Source organism: Pristiophorus japonicus, chromosome 16 (assembly GCF_044704955.1).
Source record: "Pristiophorus japonicus isolate sPriJap1 chromosome 16, sPriJap1.hap1, whole genome shotgun sequence".
NCBI lineage: Eukaryota > Metazoa > Chordata > Chondrichthyes > Pristiophoridae > Pristiophorus > Pristiophorus japonicus.
The window spans coordinates 59,626,270-59,642,316 of record NC_091992.1 but is presented as its reverse complement, the minus strand read 5'-3'; the positions used below and the strand labels follow the sequence as shown (position 1 = coordinate 59,642,316).

The 16,047-nt window shown below is 46.0% G+C and overlaps 1 protein-coding gene across 1 annotated transcript in view; it reads left to right on the top strand.

Moving 5' to 3' along the window:
* LOC139226534 (sphingosine-1-phosphate transporter SPNS2-like) overlaps nt 1-16,047 on the top strand; it is a 133,176-nt gene that overhangs the window by 44,785 nt on the left and 72,344 nt on the right. The window contains exon 3 of the mRNA XM_070857367.1: nt 12,611-12,747. Within this exon, the coding sequence (XP_070713468.1) occupies nt 12,611-12,747 (137 nt within the window). The remainder of the gene's footprint in view (nt 1-12,610; nt 12,748-16,047) is intronic.

The following is a 16,047-nucleotide window of genomic DNA, read 5'->3' as shown; positions in this document are numbered from 1 at the left end:
GTTTGTGGGATCTTGCTGTGTACAAATTTGCCTACATTGCAGCAGTGACTACTACACTTCATTGGTTGTGAAGTCCCTTGGGATGTCTTGAAGATGTGAAAGGAGCTATACAAATGTAAGTTTTCTGGTATAAGTTCTTCTCACCTGCTCGGCTCTCATTCCACATTGCTATCTCTCTGTATTATTCCCTTCACCGTCACCTACCTTCCTTATGTTGATACAGTAAATCACATCTCTTTAGCTTTCAGTCTTTGCTGTTTCTGCTCTTTCCACTGTTCTTACTTGACATTCCCGTTGATGTCTTATCCTCCCGAGACAACCCCACGAGATATCTGCATTCCTCAAATTCTGCCCTCTTGAGCATCCCTGATTATAACTGCTCAACCATTGGTGGCCGTGCCTTCTACCTGGGCTCCAAGCTCTGGAACTCCCTGCCTAAACCTCTCCGCCTCTTTCCTCCTTAAAACCTACCTCTTTGACCATGTTTGCCGTAATTGCTTCTCATGTGGCTCGGTGCCAAATTTATTTGTTTTGTCTTATAACACTGCTGTGAAGTGCCTTGAGATGTTTTACTACGTTACGGCGCTATATAAACACAAGTTGTTGTAAATAAACTCTCAGCTGCCAATGTTGTGTCTCGCGGTAAGAAGTGACCCACCAGGATGTCCCATCCAGCAACAAACCCTGGGAATACCACAAAGCTGATGGTGCGGGACTGCGAGGCCACCAATCAGATGGCAGAACGGGCAACTTACACCTGAGCAGTTAGGACTCAGGCCCATCTTGAGGCCTCGTCCTACGGAGTCACCTAAATAAAAAAAAAACTGTTCCAACGTACCAGTCCAAACATGATCATAGAATGAGCTACGATCGAGCTAAGGGCTCACTTCCATGTTTCACTTTCAAGATTTTTTTTGACACACAGCTGACACATTCCAGTTAAAAAGGATGTTATTTGTCTCAAGAAAATGCGTGGCATTTCAACGGGAATAAAGGCCACATCCTCCACCTATAGACCTTGGGGATTTACACTTCCTGAGGCACAGCTCAGCAGCTGGCCTGGGGTTGGGAAGAATTTGCTTGCAGGCATGTTTGATAAAGACAGCACTTGTGTGGACGGCCCTTTCCCGCTGTTTTCCCACCCCTTCCAGCATGTTCCTCAGGTTGGCCAGTGGCCCCGCCCTTCCCTTCCAGCATGTTCCTCAGGTTGGCCAGTGGCCCCGCCCTTCCCTTCCAGCATGTTCCTCAGGTTGGCCAGTAGCCCCGCCCTTCCCTTCCAGCATGTTCCTCAGGGTGGCGCGTGCCAGCCAAAACACTGAACCCTTTGAAAGACATCCAGTTCCTTTGCTGCGATGGCCACAGATGAATTGTTCTCGACCTCGGCAGCGGGGGGAATAAATAATGTTAACAAGCTAGTTCTCGTCAGTCACAGAGCCGAGACAGCAGGCCAGAGCGCAGGTCACAGCCACCTAGAAATAAATCATGGTAGTGAAGGAGCGCCAAACTACCTTCAGAAGTGATGATGGCTGTCAAACTGCCCTCAGGGGCCCGCAGTGCGCGGCCTGCTTTCATTAACTGCATCAGGTCCACACGTCGAGCAGAAAGAGGGATGTCAGTGCCGGGATGTGTACAGCGCCTGCTACCTCAGGACGTCCCAAAGCATTTCACAGGCACTGAAGTACTTGTGAGGTGTCACCGTTGTAATGTAGGAAAGGCGGCAGCCAATATGCGCACAGCAAGCTCCCACAAACGGCAATGGTCAGATCATCTGTTATTTTAGTGTATGTTGTTTGAGGGATAAATATTGGCCAGGACTCCCCTACTCTAATTCTAAATAGCGTCATGGGACTTTTTACGTCCACCTGAGGCAGCACACGGGGCCTCGGTTTAACGTCTCATCCGAAAGACGGCACCTCCGACCGACAATGCAGCACTCCCTCAGCACTGCAGTGGAGTGTCAGCCTGTATTGTGTGCTCAAATCTCTGGAAGTGGGACTTAAACCCAGGACTTTCTGACTCAGAGACGGGAGTGCTATACACTGCGCCAAGACTAACACTGATTCAGTGGGATTATAGTAAATTGCTAACCAATTAAATTACAGTAGCTTTGTTGGGAGTTTCATTTTTAATTTTTAATTTCAAAATTAGCAACCTGAAGTCACAATAAAATTAATTCATCGTATAACCGTTCTGCAATAAAGATTCTCTTTCAGGGAATCCTTGTTACTTTAGGGAGAGACAGATCATGAGTGTGGAGCAACTATTTCAGCATTGGCGAGTTACAGATTTGTCACACCATGCCGTGTCTGTGAGGCCAGATGATACTTAGCGTCCAGTGGCCGGGCTAGATTCGGCCAACTTGGGGAAGGGAGGGGGGGATCAAACTCAAGGTTTGCCTGACCCTGCAGCAGGGGCAGTGAGCTGGGAATCGGAAATGGCGGCTTACCCCAGTCCGGAGGTTGAGCCGGCTACCTCACAGACTCGTGGGACCATCCCAAAGGCCCAAGCCCAGTGGCCGAGCTTCCTGAGAGTGAAATGGAGCGGTGGGGATCTCCAAAGCCACCCTGGCCAACCTCAGCATGATTAGGGCAGAGTTCATGACACCCCCTGCCCTGACCCCCTTATCCCCTATCGGCTCAGCCTCTATGTGTTTACACATTTAGATAGATCCATTGGTAACCTTTGCATTGTAGAAATGCCCATTTAAATTCTCTCTGTTATCCAATCTTCAGTCTTTTAAACCAAATCCAATCTGGCCATTATGTCTTTTAAACACTTTGTGATGTCCTACACTTTGGGATTGGACCCTGTCCCCTAGGTTTATAGATTAGAACCATAGAGTCATACAGTATCGAAAGACGCCATTTGGCCCATTGTGTGTGTGCCGGCTCTTTGATCGAGCTATCAAATTAATAGCACTCTCCCCTGCTCTTTCCCCAAACCCCTGCAGATTTTTCCTTATCAAGTATTTATCCAATTCCCTTTTGAAAGTTGCTATTGAACCCGCTTCCACTGCCCTTTTCAGACAGCGCGTTCCAGATCATAACAACTCGCTGCATAAAAAACATTTCTCTTCATCTCCCCTCTGGTTCTTTTGCCGATTATTTTAAATCCAATCGGTGTCCTCTAGATACTGACCCTCCCGCCAGTGAAAACACTTTCTCCCTCTCTGTTCTATCAAAACCCCACATCATTTTGAACACATCTATTAAATCTCTTTTTAATTTTCTCTTTAAGGAGAACAATCCCAGTTTCTCTAGTCTCTCCACGTAACTGAATTCCCTCGATCCTGGTGCCAAACTAGTAAGTCACCTCCACGCCTAATTCCCAGCAACCAAAACCCAACAGCCTGCATCTGTCTGGGAGGCAGGAGACACGGTGAGTCAGATCGATGGGGCTGGTGATTTGCTGATGATACAAAGGTAGATGGGAAAGCAAGTTGTGAAGAGAAAAATGTATAAGATTCTGAGGGGGCTTGACAGGGTAGATGCAGAAAGGATGTTTCCCCTCGTGAGGGAATCTAGAACTAGGGGGCATAGTTTCAGAATAAGGGGTCGTACATTTAAAACGGAGATGAGGAGGAATTTCTTCTCTGAGGGTCGTGGATCTGTGGAATTCTCTACCCCAGAGAACGGTGGAGGTTGGGTCATTGAATATATTTAAGACGGAGATAGACAGATTTTTGAACGTTAAGGGAGGCAAGGGTTATGGGGAACGGGCGGGGAAGTGGAATTGAGCCCAAGATCAGATCAGCCATGATCTTACTGAATGGCGGAGCACTCGAGAGGCCAAATGGCCTACTCCTATTTCTTATGTTCTTATGGATGTGTGGTCCCCACAGACTCTCTTAAGGAGAGTAAAGTGTTTGCACGGTCACAATGGGATGACGCTCACATTTCGATTATTCTTGCGCGTTTACAAATGTGGCGACGGCGCCATGGTAACAGCCCAGACTTTATTCAGTGGTGTCTGCTGCTAATCTTGTTATCTTCCTGTAAACTGCTCTGGAATGCCAGCACCAAGTAAACATGGGAAGGAAGTCTCGGTGAAAGTTACACAGTGGGCTTCCTGTTTTCCCCCAACACCGCGGCTTCATTATATATCGGGAGCGGGATCAGGCTGATCATGCAACTGATGTATTTAAAGCAACAACTCTTTATCGTGCTATGACAGATCTCCCCCTTCAACTCTCTTCCAATTAAACTGTGCGCATATTAATGGATGGTTAATGGTTCAAGGCTGTGTCGCTCAGGAAAATACCAGCACCAGAGCGACACGCACCATGTAACACGTACGCGTATCCCAGTCCATCAACCCGACTGCCTCCTTTTTCTAGTTTTGAGTTTAATGTTCCTAGCATCACGTAGCAGTGAGTCTACATGTCAGTAGGTGGGTTGTAACTGGACGCGTGATATCGCAAGGTTGAAGTTCCAGGTTGGTTGCAAATAATAATAACTTATTTATATAGCGCCTTTAACGTAGTAAAACATCCCAAGGTCAAAGGCAGTCGTGCTTCTAACGTTACATCAGGACCACTTGTGGCCTCCTTCCCCTTCCAGCTAACTTCTCGTTTCACATGTGCCTGAGGCTCCAGTCATGGGAGCATCAAATCTGCCGCTCCCTGCTGGTACCCTCTATCCATTGTGACTCTTTTACTAAGAGGAGGCAGGGGAATGTTATTCGGAGGTAGCGTAAGCATCACATCCATACAGTGGGCAACGGGGCTACAGTAAAATACAGCTATTCATTCTGTAGTTTTACCAGGTAAATGGAATGTTGGCTTTCATTGCAAGGGGGATGGAGTATAAAAATAGGGAAGTCCTGCTACAACTGCACAGGGCGTTGGTGAGATCACACGGAGTACTGCGTACAGTTTTGGTCTCCTTATTGGAGGCAGTTCAGAGAAGGTTCACTAGGTTGATTCCTGAGAAGAACATAAGAAATAGGAACAGGAGTAGGCCATACAGCCCCTCGAGCCTGCTCCACTATTCAATAAGACCATGGCTGATCTGATCATGGACTAAGCTCCACTTCCCTGCCTGCTCTCCATAACACCTTATCGTTTAAGAAACTGTCTATTTCTGTCTTAAATTTATTCAATGTCCCAGCTCTCTGAGACAGTGAATTCCACAGATTTACAACCCTCAGAGAAGAAATTTCTCCTCATCTCTGTTTTAAATGGGCGGCCCCTTATTCTAAGATCATGCCCTCTAGTTCTAGTCTCCCCCATCAGTGGAAACATCTTCTCTGCATCCACCTTGTCACGCCCCCTCATAATCTTACACGTTTCGATACGATCATCTCCCATTTTTCTGAATTCCAATGAGTAGAGGGCCAACCTACTCAACCTTTCCTCATAAGTCAATCCCCGGAATCAACCTAGTGAACCTTCTCTCAACTGCCTCCAAAGCAAGTATATCCTTTGGTAAATATGGAAACCAAAACTGCACGCAGTATTCCAGGTGTGGTCTCACCAATACCCTGTATACCTGTAGCAAGACTACCCTGCTTTTATACTCCATCCCCTTTGCAATAAAGGCCAAGATACCATTGGCCTTCCTGATCACTTGCTGTACCTGCATATTATCCTTTTGTGTTTCATGCACAAGTACTCCCAGGTCCCGCTGTACTACGGCACTTTGCAATCTTTCTCCATTTAAATAATAACTTGCTCTTTGATTTTTTTTCTGCCAAAGTGCATGACCTCACACTTTCCAACATTATACTCCATCTGCCAAATTTTTGCCCACTCGCTTAGCTTCACACATTGCTTTTCCTCCCATCTTTGTATCGTCAACAAAATTGGCTACGTTACACTCAGTCCCTTCTTCCAAGTCGTTAATATAGATTGTAAATAGTTGGGGTCCCAGCACTGATCCCTACAGCATCCCACTAGTTACTGGTTGCCAACCAGAGAATGAACCATTTAGCCCGACTCTGTTTTCTGTTAGTTAGCCAATCCTCTCTCCATGCTAATATATTACCCCCAACCCTGTGAACTTTTATCTTGTGCAGTAACCTTTTATGTGGCACCTTGTCAGATGCCTTCTGGAAGTCCAAGTACACCACATCTACTGGTTCCCCTTTATCCACCCTGTTCGTTACATCCTCGAAGAACTCCAGCAAATTTGTCAAACATGACTTCCCCTTCATAAATCCATGCTGACTCTGCCTGACCGAATTTTGTTTTTCCAAATGTCCTGCTCCTGCTTTAATAATCTATTCCAACATTTTCCCAACCACAGATGTTAGACTAACTGGTCTATAGGGTTGTCTTGTGATGAAAGGTTGGGCCTGTTGGAGTTTAGAAGAATGAGAGGTGATCTTATTGAAACATATAAGATTATGAGGGGGCTCGACAGGGTAGATGCAAAGAGGATGTTTCCCCTCGTGGGGGAATCTAGAACTAGGGGGCACAGTTTCAGAATAAGGGGTCGCCCATTTAAAAGAGATGAGAAATTTCTTCTCTCAGAGGTTCGTGAATCTGTGGAATTCTCTGCCCCAGAGAGTTGTGGTGGCTGGGTCATTAATATATTTAAGGTGGAGATAGACAGATTTTTGAAAGATAAGGGAGTCGAGAGTTATGGGGAGCGGGCAGGGAAGTGGAGGTGAGGCCAAGATCAGATCAGCTATGATCTTATTGAATGGCAGAGCAGGCTCGAGGGGCCAAATGGCCTACTCCTGCTCCTATTTCTTGTGTGTCCCCAAAAAGCTGTTGAGGGGGGAAGTCAATTAAAATTTCAAAACTGAGATCGATAGGTTTTTCTTAGGCAAGGGTGTTAATAGTTACGGAACCAAGGCAGGTAAATGGAGTTAAGATACAGATCAGCCATGATCTATTTGAATGGCAGAACATGCTCGAGGGGCTGAATGGCCTCCTCCTGTTCCTGTTTTCTGATGTTTGCTTGACAATCAACTACAGTGCCATATAAATAGAAATGGTAACACAGGGAGAGGTCTTTCGGCAAAATAGTGCTTGTGTGGGCGTTAGCTCTTCAATTGGAGCTCTCGACTCTAATCCCATCACTCTGCTCATTCCTCACACCCATTTAGTTTGTTCCTTTTTTAAAATATTTTAAAATTATATTATGACCATCACTTCAATCAGAAGGTTGTGGATTCAAGTACCACTCTAGAGACTTGAGCACATAATCTCGGCTGACACTCCCAGTGCAGTGCTGAGGGAGTGCTGCACTGTCAGAGGGGAGATGCTGAGGGAGTGCTGTACTGTCAAAGGGGCAGTACCGAGGGAGCGCCGCACTGTCGGAGGGGCAGTATTGCTATGTTGGAGGGACAGTGCTGAGGGAGCATGATTGAGTTTCAAACTCAGATGGAGGGTGAGAAAGTTGGATCTCTAACCAGCGTACTAAGCTTAAATAAAGGAGACTATGAAGGTATGAGGGCAGTGTTGGCTAACGTGGACTGGGAAAACAGATTGAAGTGTGGACGGTTGATGAACAGTGGTGTACATTTAAAGAGAATACACAACTCTCAAGAAAAAGATATTCCAGTAAGGAGGAAAGGGTGCAATAGAAAAGCTAGCCATCTGTGGCTAACTAAAGAAATAAAATAATTTAAAAACAAGGGCATACAAAGTGGCCAAAACTAGTGGGAGGACAGAAGATTGGGAAGCTTTTAAAAGCCAGCAAAGAATGACTAAAAAAAATGATTAAGAAAGGAAAGATAGACTATGAAGGTAAACTAGCACAAAATATAAAAACAGATAGTAAGAGTTTCCATAGGTATATAAAAAGAAAAAGAGTGGCTAAAGTAAATGTTGGTCCCTTAGAGGACGAGACCGGGGAATTAGTAATGGGGAACATGGAGATGGCAGAAACTCTAAACAAGTATTTTGTAGCAGTTTTTAACGGTAGAGGACACTAACAATATTCCAACAGTGGATAGTCAAGGGGCTATAGCGGGGGAGGAACTTAACACAATCACAATCACTAAGGAGGTGGTGCTCATTAAGATAATGAGACTAAAGGCAGATAAATCCCCTAGACCTGGTGGCTTGCATCCTAGGGTCTTAAGAGAAGTAGCGGCAGGGATTGTGGATGCATTGGTTGTAATTTACCAAAATTCCCTGAATTCTGGGGAGATGCCAGCAGATTGGAAAACTGCAAATGTAATGCCCCTATTCAAAAAAGGAGGCAGACAAAAAGCAGAAAACTATAGGCCAGTTAGCCTAACATCTGTGGTTGGGAAAATGTTGGAGTCCATTATTAAAGAACAGGACATTTGGAAAAGCAAAATTTGGTCAGGCAAAGTCAGCATGGATTTATGAAGGGGAAGTCATGTTTGACAAATTTGCTGGAATTCTTTGAGAATGTAATGAACAGGGTGGATAAAGGGGAACCAGTGGATGTGGTGTATTTGGACTTCCAGAAGTCATTTGACAAGGTTCCACACAAAAGGTTACTGAACAAGATAAAAGTTCACGGGTAAAAGTTCATGGAGTTGGGGGTAATATATTAGCATGGTTAGAAGATTGGCTGACAACCAGAAAACAGAGAGTCGGGATAAATGGTTCGTTCTCTGGTTGGCAATCAGTAACGAGTGGGGTGCTGTAGGGATCAGTGCTGGGACCCCAACTATTTACAATCTATATTAACGACTTGGAAGAGGGGACTGAGTGTAACGGAGCCAAGTTTGCTGACGATACAAAGATGGGAGGAAGGGCAATGTGTGAGGAGGACATAGACAGGCTAAGTGAGTGGGCAAGAATTTGGCAGATGGAGTATAATGTTGGAAAGTGTGAGGTCATGCACTTTGGCAGAAAAAAAATCAAAGAGCAAGTTATTATTTAAATGGAGAAAGATTGCAAAGTGCTGCAATACAGCGGGACCTGAGGGTACTTGTGCATGAAACACAAAAGGATAGTATGCAGGTACAGCAAGTGATGAAGGCAAATGGAATCTTGGCCTTTATTGCAAAGGGGATGGAGTATAAAAGTAGGGAAGTCTTGTTACAGCTGTACAGGGTATTGGTGAAGCCACACCTGGAATACTGATTGCAGTTTTGGTTTTCATATTTACGAAAGGATATACTTGCTTTGGAGGCAGTTCAGAGAAAGTTCACAAGGTTGATCCCGGGGATGAGGGGGTTGACTTATGAGGAAAGGTTGAGTAGGTTAGGCCTCTACTCATTGGAATTCAGAAGAATGAAAGGTGATCTTATAGAAACTTATAAGATTATGAGGGGGCTTGACGAGGTGGATGCAGAGAGGATGTTTCCACTGGTGGGGGAGACTAGAACTAGAGGGCATGATCTTAGAATAAGGGGCCGCCCATTTAGAACTAAGATGAGGAGAAATTTCTTCTCTCAGAGGGTTGTGAATCTGTGGAATTCGCTGCCTCAGAGAGCTGTGGAAGCTGGGACATTAAATAAATTTAAGACTGAAATAGACAGTTTCTTGAATGATGGGGGGATGAGAGGTTATGGGGAGCGGGCGGGGAAGTGGAGCTGAATCCATGATCTTATTGAATGGCGGAGCAGGCTCGAGGGGCCTTATGGCCTACTCCTGCTCCTATTTCTTATGTTCTTTTGTGCTGAGGGAGAGCTGCACTGTCGGAGGTGCTGTCTTTCGGATGAGACGTTAAACCGAGGCCCTGTCTGCCACCTTAGGTAGACGTAAAAGATCCCTTGGCACTATTTCAAAGAAGCGCAGGAAAGTTATCACTGCTGTCCTGGGCAATATTTGTCTCTCAAATGGCAGCACTTAAAAAAAAAAAACATTTTCTGATCCTTTATCTCGTTGCTGTTTGTGGGAGCTTGCAGTGTTCAAATTGGCTGCTGCGTTTCACGCATTTCAACAGCAACTATACTTCACGTCTTGAGGTGGTGAAAGGCACTATGTAAATGAAAGTTCCTTCTAATTCTATCAAAGATAAAGGTTAGAGAGTATGGTATGCTGTAGGTATCCAGCTCTGTTACAGGGATGGCCGAGATCAGTGCTGCACTCCCTCAGGACTGCCTGGATTATGGGGCTTGAACCCACACTTTGACTCTGTAATGTAGAGGACAGGATGCTGACTGCAATGTGTTAGGCAGTAACACATCAGAGAGCTCAGACAGGGTCAGGAGCTGGAAGGGGAAAGCAGTTTGCCAGTGTTATAAATGAGAACTGCTTCGCTCATGAAAAATACTCTTTACACAGCGTCCGACTGGAGATCAGGGGCGGGCTTTATTCCATTTTTACAAATTTCTTTTGGTTGAATGACATGCTGCTGTAATCTAACCACGTCTGTCAAAGGGGCTGCTGCCCTGTGAGATCCAAGCACCCATTCTGGGATTTACATCACTGCTGGTCGATGGGAACCTCCAACAGCACTTTTAAATTGTGTTGTCAGTAAAAAATAAAATCTGTTACAAGGAATTATCATTCCCTTCTGAGGTTTTGTGGATGAGGGGCCAGAAAATCTATCCTTATTTTTTGAATATTTTATACTCAGGCTGAGATCTGAGGACTTTTAATTCATCCACTGCAGCTCATTGAGCACCTGCGCACACAGCACACCATTCACATTCACCACACCACACCACACACTACACCACACGCTCATTCACCACACCATACACCACACACACATTCATACACACTCCCACACCACACCTCACACACTCACATTCACACTTGCACACCACACTCATACGCTCACTCACCACACCACACATTCACACTCAATTCACATTTACACACACACAAACACAGCCACCCACACAGACACATACACACTTACAAAGTCACACACACACACAGTCATACACAGACAGACATACATATATACACTCATTCACTCACATAGTCACACACACCTTCTCTTTGTCTCTCACATGCACACACCTGAAATGAGACCATCACTGCTGTTCTCCATTGAGCTCACTTCATTCTCTCGACCTCCCAGGACCAGTGATTCCTCCACACCCAATTCCCTCATGCTGCAATCGTTACCCTGTGTGTAGACGGTTTAAAACAAAACCAAGAGAAAAAGGAAGGTGAACTCTGAAAGGATGTTAACATCAGTTAATTCTCGAAGTGTTGACGTGCCTTCTGTTTCTTTGATCAAGTTCGTTTGGAATTAGCTCCTTGAAACCATCAAATGAAGCTGGGGTTTGTTCCAGAATGATCAGCCTGTTTTAGCAGTGTCTCATTCTGGGATACAGATCCCCAGGGGCTATAAACTAAACAATCATTAACTCCCCTTGAAGTAAACCTGTAACATTCCTTCTCAAAGTAGACTAAGGCGGTGATCGGTTTAACCCCGTGAGGACTGGTCTGACGCACCCAATCGTTCTTTAACTTTAGTGTGCCGCCCGACCATATGGAATAGGACAGTGAGACAGTGGGCTGTGCCCCTGCTGAACTGTGACAGGCAGTTATTGGACCCTCCTGGTATCAGCCATGGTTCAGTGGGTACCACTGAGTCAGAAGGCTGTGGGTTCAAGTCCCACTCCAGAGACTGAGCACAAATTATAGGCCCACAGTCCATTGCAGTACTGCACTGTCAAAGAGGTGCTGTTTTTTGGATGAGGCATTAAACCGAGTCCCATCTCCCCTCCCAGGTGGACGAATTCTGTCTTAATGATGTTGGTTGTAGGATAAATATTGGCCAGGACACTGGGGATAACTCCCCTGCTCTTCTTCAAATAGTGACATGGGATCTTTTGCGCCACCTGAGAGAGCAGACGGGGCCTCGGTTTAATGTCTCATCCAAAAGACGGCACATCAGACAGTGCAACACCCCCTCAGCACTCCACTGGAGTGTCAGCCTATAATTTGAGCTCAAGTCCTGGAGTGGGACTGGAACCAACAACTTTCTGACTCCGAGGCGAGAGTGCTATCCACTGAGCCACAGCTGACATCAATGGCTGAATAGGTTTCCAACGCTCCCTGTCTGGACTCACACACAATGAAATGCCCATTTGATCCCATTATCCCCTCCCCAAGGCATGATAGTCCCTGGGGATCTGTATCCCAGAATGAGTCACTGCTTTTAGGAAAGGAGGGGGAAAAAGAGGCGAAAACTTGGGGGAAAATTGCTCCTTTTTATAGCCCCAGAGGTGCTAACGGACCACAATTTTGTTTCCATCTGAGGGAGGGAGAGGGGAGCTTCCAGGAAATTGCCCCGGAGATTTAGGGGTGGGGAGGGGGGTGCTGTCCCACGCCGTGCGATCAGCGCCCCCCCGCCAGCACGCACGGCGATGACATCATTGGCGTGCGCACCGACCCCTCAGCGTCCCAGGCTGACCCTTTCCACCCCATGGAAGAAATTGGCCCGCGACTCGCGAAGTTGGCGTACATCCGCCATCTAGGAGGCACCCCTTAAAGTCTCATCCAAATGACGGCACCTCTGACAGTGCAGCACTCCCTCAGCACTGCACTGGAGTGTCAGCCTAGATTAATGTGCTCAAGTTCCTGGAGTGGGACTTGAACCCACAACCTTCTGACTCAGAAGGAGAGTACATCATCTATAGCAAATTCAATATATTATTGGTGCTACAGAATTGGGGTGGAGTTTGAAAACTATTTATGGTCAATATTTTTCTGCATTAACTGAATAAATTTTCTTATTAAAATTTAATTTATTTTTTTCTCTCTCTCTTCAAGCTTTCATCTGCAGTTTCATGGTGGCCACCCCGATCTTCGGTTTCCTAGGCGACCGCTTCAACAGGAAGTTCATCCTGAGCTGTGGGATATTTTTCTGGTCAGCCGTCACCCTTACCAGCTCTTTCATCACCAAGCCAGTGAGTGACTTAGCCAAGCCGGTTAATTAGAAAGGCAGATGGAGTATTGGCCTTTATTGCAAGGGGGGTGGAGTATAAAAGTAGGGAAGTTCTGCTACAACTGTACAGGGTATTGGTGAGGCCACACCTGGAGTACTGCGTACAGTTTTGGTCTCCGTATTTAAGGAGGGATATACTTGCATTGAAGGCAGTTCTGAGAGGGTTCACTAGGTCCATTCCTGAGATGAGGGGATTGTTGTATGAAGAACGCTTGAGCAGGTTGGGCCGAAACTCATTGGAGTTTAGAAGAATGAGAGGTGATCTTACTGAAATGTGTAAGATTCTGAGGGGGCGTGGACAGGGTAGATGCAGAGGGGATGTTTCCACTCGTGGGGGAATCTAGAACTAGGGGGCATAGTTTCAGAATAAAGGGTCGCCCATTTAAAATGGAGATGAGGAGGAATATCTTCTCCACAGAGGACCGTGAATCTTTGGAATTCTCGGGTCATTGAATATATTTAAGGTGGAGATAGACAGATTTTTGAATGATAGGGGAGTGAAGGGTTATGGGGAGCGGGCAGGGAAGTGGAGTTGAGGCCATGATCAGATCAGCCATGATCTTATTGAATGGCAGAGCAGGCTCAAGGGGCTAAATGGCCGACTCCTATTTCTTATGTTATGTTCTGACAGCGTTACAGTGCGATGCCGCACCTCCCGGTCAAAGAACTGAGGCCATTTGGCTTTGGAACAGGACGTTGCCTCTTGTGGAGCTGGTGAATTCACACGCCTTCCCCACTTTTCCTGATGGTGTTGACTCCTTGTCCCCTGGGTCCTATACATTTCTTTTAGCTTGTCCCACCAACCAATATGTATTTGTGAACCTTGACTATTCAACCAAGGGGGGGGCCATCACCGACATGCCTGATCCTGCCCTCCACTGACACCACGCACATGCGCTTTCAGTAGGGGGTCACTGGGTAGAGAGCGGCTGCTGAATCTTGACTTATTTTTCCTTTCTAAATCAGCAATTGTGTTGCTGCACACACAACAACAACTTTTATTTATATAGCGCCTTTAACGTAGTAAAACTTCCCAAGACGATTCACAGGAGTGTTCTAAGAGAAAACAAATAAATTTGACACTGAGCCACATAAGAAGAAATTACGGCAGGGCGGTCAAAGATGTAGGTTTTAAGGAGTGTCTTAAAGGAGGAAAGAGAGGTAGAGAGGCGGAGAGGTTTAAGGAGGGAGTTCCAGAGCTAAGGGCCTCGGCAGCTGAAGGCACGGCCACTGATGGTTGAGCAGTTATAATCAGTGATGCTCAAGAGGGCAGAATTTGAGGAGTGCAGACATCTCGGGGGCTTGTGGGGCTGAAGGAGATTACAGAGGTAGGGAGGGGCAAGGCCATGGGCTCCTTTTAATACAGAAATCGAGGTCCAGCGACATGAATAGGACCCTAGTCGCAATCTTCGGTCTGAACTGGTTGCATCCTGCACACTGTGACTGGTTCTGCTGGAGATTGAACCGAGGAGGCCCAGCCAGAAGAAAGTGTTGATTTATTTCAGTGGGCCCTGGAGGGGCAGGAGATGCAAATGAGGCCAGGGCCTCAAAATGGTGGGTGGCTCTTTGTCAATGAACGGCAAATCAGCTCGCTCCCCCGGTCACTCACTCAAAATCTACTCTAATGTATGCCCCTGTGAGTATGCTCACAGGTTTGTTCAGCTGTTGAGCTGGGAGTGGCTCAGCCAGTCACGTGATGTTCACAAGACTCAATAAAACCCCTGCCAGTTGGGTTCGGGGGATCCACGATGAGGCAGGTGGTTGTGAGCCCGGTGGATGAACTGGTAACCTGTGGTGTGATTGTTAAACCTTTTGTTAATGAACCAACTGGTTCTTAATAGCAATGTGTTGCAATGAATGCTTGAGCAAAGAACCCATGAAGCAAATACATTGCATACCCCAATGTATGTAACCCACTCTGGGGAGTTTCTGAGAGCGCAGATGAGAAATGTGAGTCCTTTTGTTTCCCCGCCCCTCATAAATCTTCAAACAATTTTCTCTTTCCTGAAACGGGAAACATTTGAACTAAACCGCAAACTGTAACAAATAATTTTTTTAACCAAACCACAAAAATGAACAGGGAGTGATTGTATTTGTTGGCAGTCCTGTGTCTCCTGGTTATGGAGATGAGGTGCCTCGGCTCGAATAGGGTTAACTAATTACAGAGGAAGTGCAGTAATCAAATAAATGGCTCAGTGGTGGTGGGGGAGAGGAAGAACTGAAGGTTTAAGACATCAGTCTCAGTATCACAAATCCCTGTCTCCCCTTTGATTTTTTTTAATGAAAGATACAGGAGGCGACAGTTGGAAAGGCTTTGAGCTTTGAAATTGTTTTCATACTTCGAGCAAGGCTTACCGGCATTTGAAAAATATGCTGTTAAAATCTTGAAAGGGCAATTAGTGATGAGTTCCTCCTCCTCATTTTTAATATCACAAGCCACCCAGAACGTCTCAATAAACAGAATACAGGCTGATAACATCCCAGCACTGATAGGGGACACTCATTTCCTCGGAGGGAATACCGGAGTCAGTTTCTGTGATGATTGGGTACATTCCAGACATTCCTGCTTAGTGTGTGTGTCTTCGGGATCAATTCTATAGACTGCTATTTTAGGACACCTGATTAGATCTAGGCCCCCTGTATCAAACAAGTCAATTAAAACAACACAGTGTGTCAGTCTCCAAACAAGTGTCTCTATTCTGGATGGTGATAATCGTCTGACCCTTCTCTCCCCAACATGCACACCATTAGTCCACTTGCTATAGGCAAGGGTATCAAGGGGTGTGGAGCGAAGGCGGGTAAATGGAGTTCGGTATAGATCAGCCATGATCCAACTGAATGATGGAGCAGGCCCAAGGGGCTGAATGGTCTCCTACTGTTCCTATACTCCTAATAGAGTTGCCAACTCTAGTTGGACATATTCCTGGAGGTTTCATCACATGACCTTCCACTTCCAGCTGCCCTGCCCCCACCCTCACCCTCCCCACATTGGTCAGCTAATGCGAACAAATTGTGACCCAATTGGATGGATTTTGACTGTTAGTCAAACACCCTTTTTTCAAATGTTTTTTTTTTAAATTACCCGTATGATTTTATTCCCAGGTGTTGCTCGCAGCAGTGCCTGGGAGATTAATCTTTAATTCCTGGAGACTCCAGGCCAATCTGGGGGGTTAGAAATCCTATTGAAAGCTTGGCCTTCAAGCTATGTCACAGACCCACAGCTTCCGTGCACGTCTGTCTCTCAATCTGCCACCAACAAACC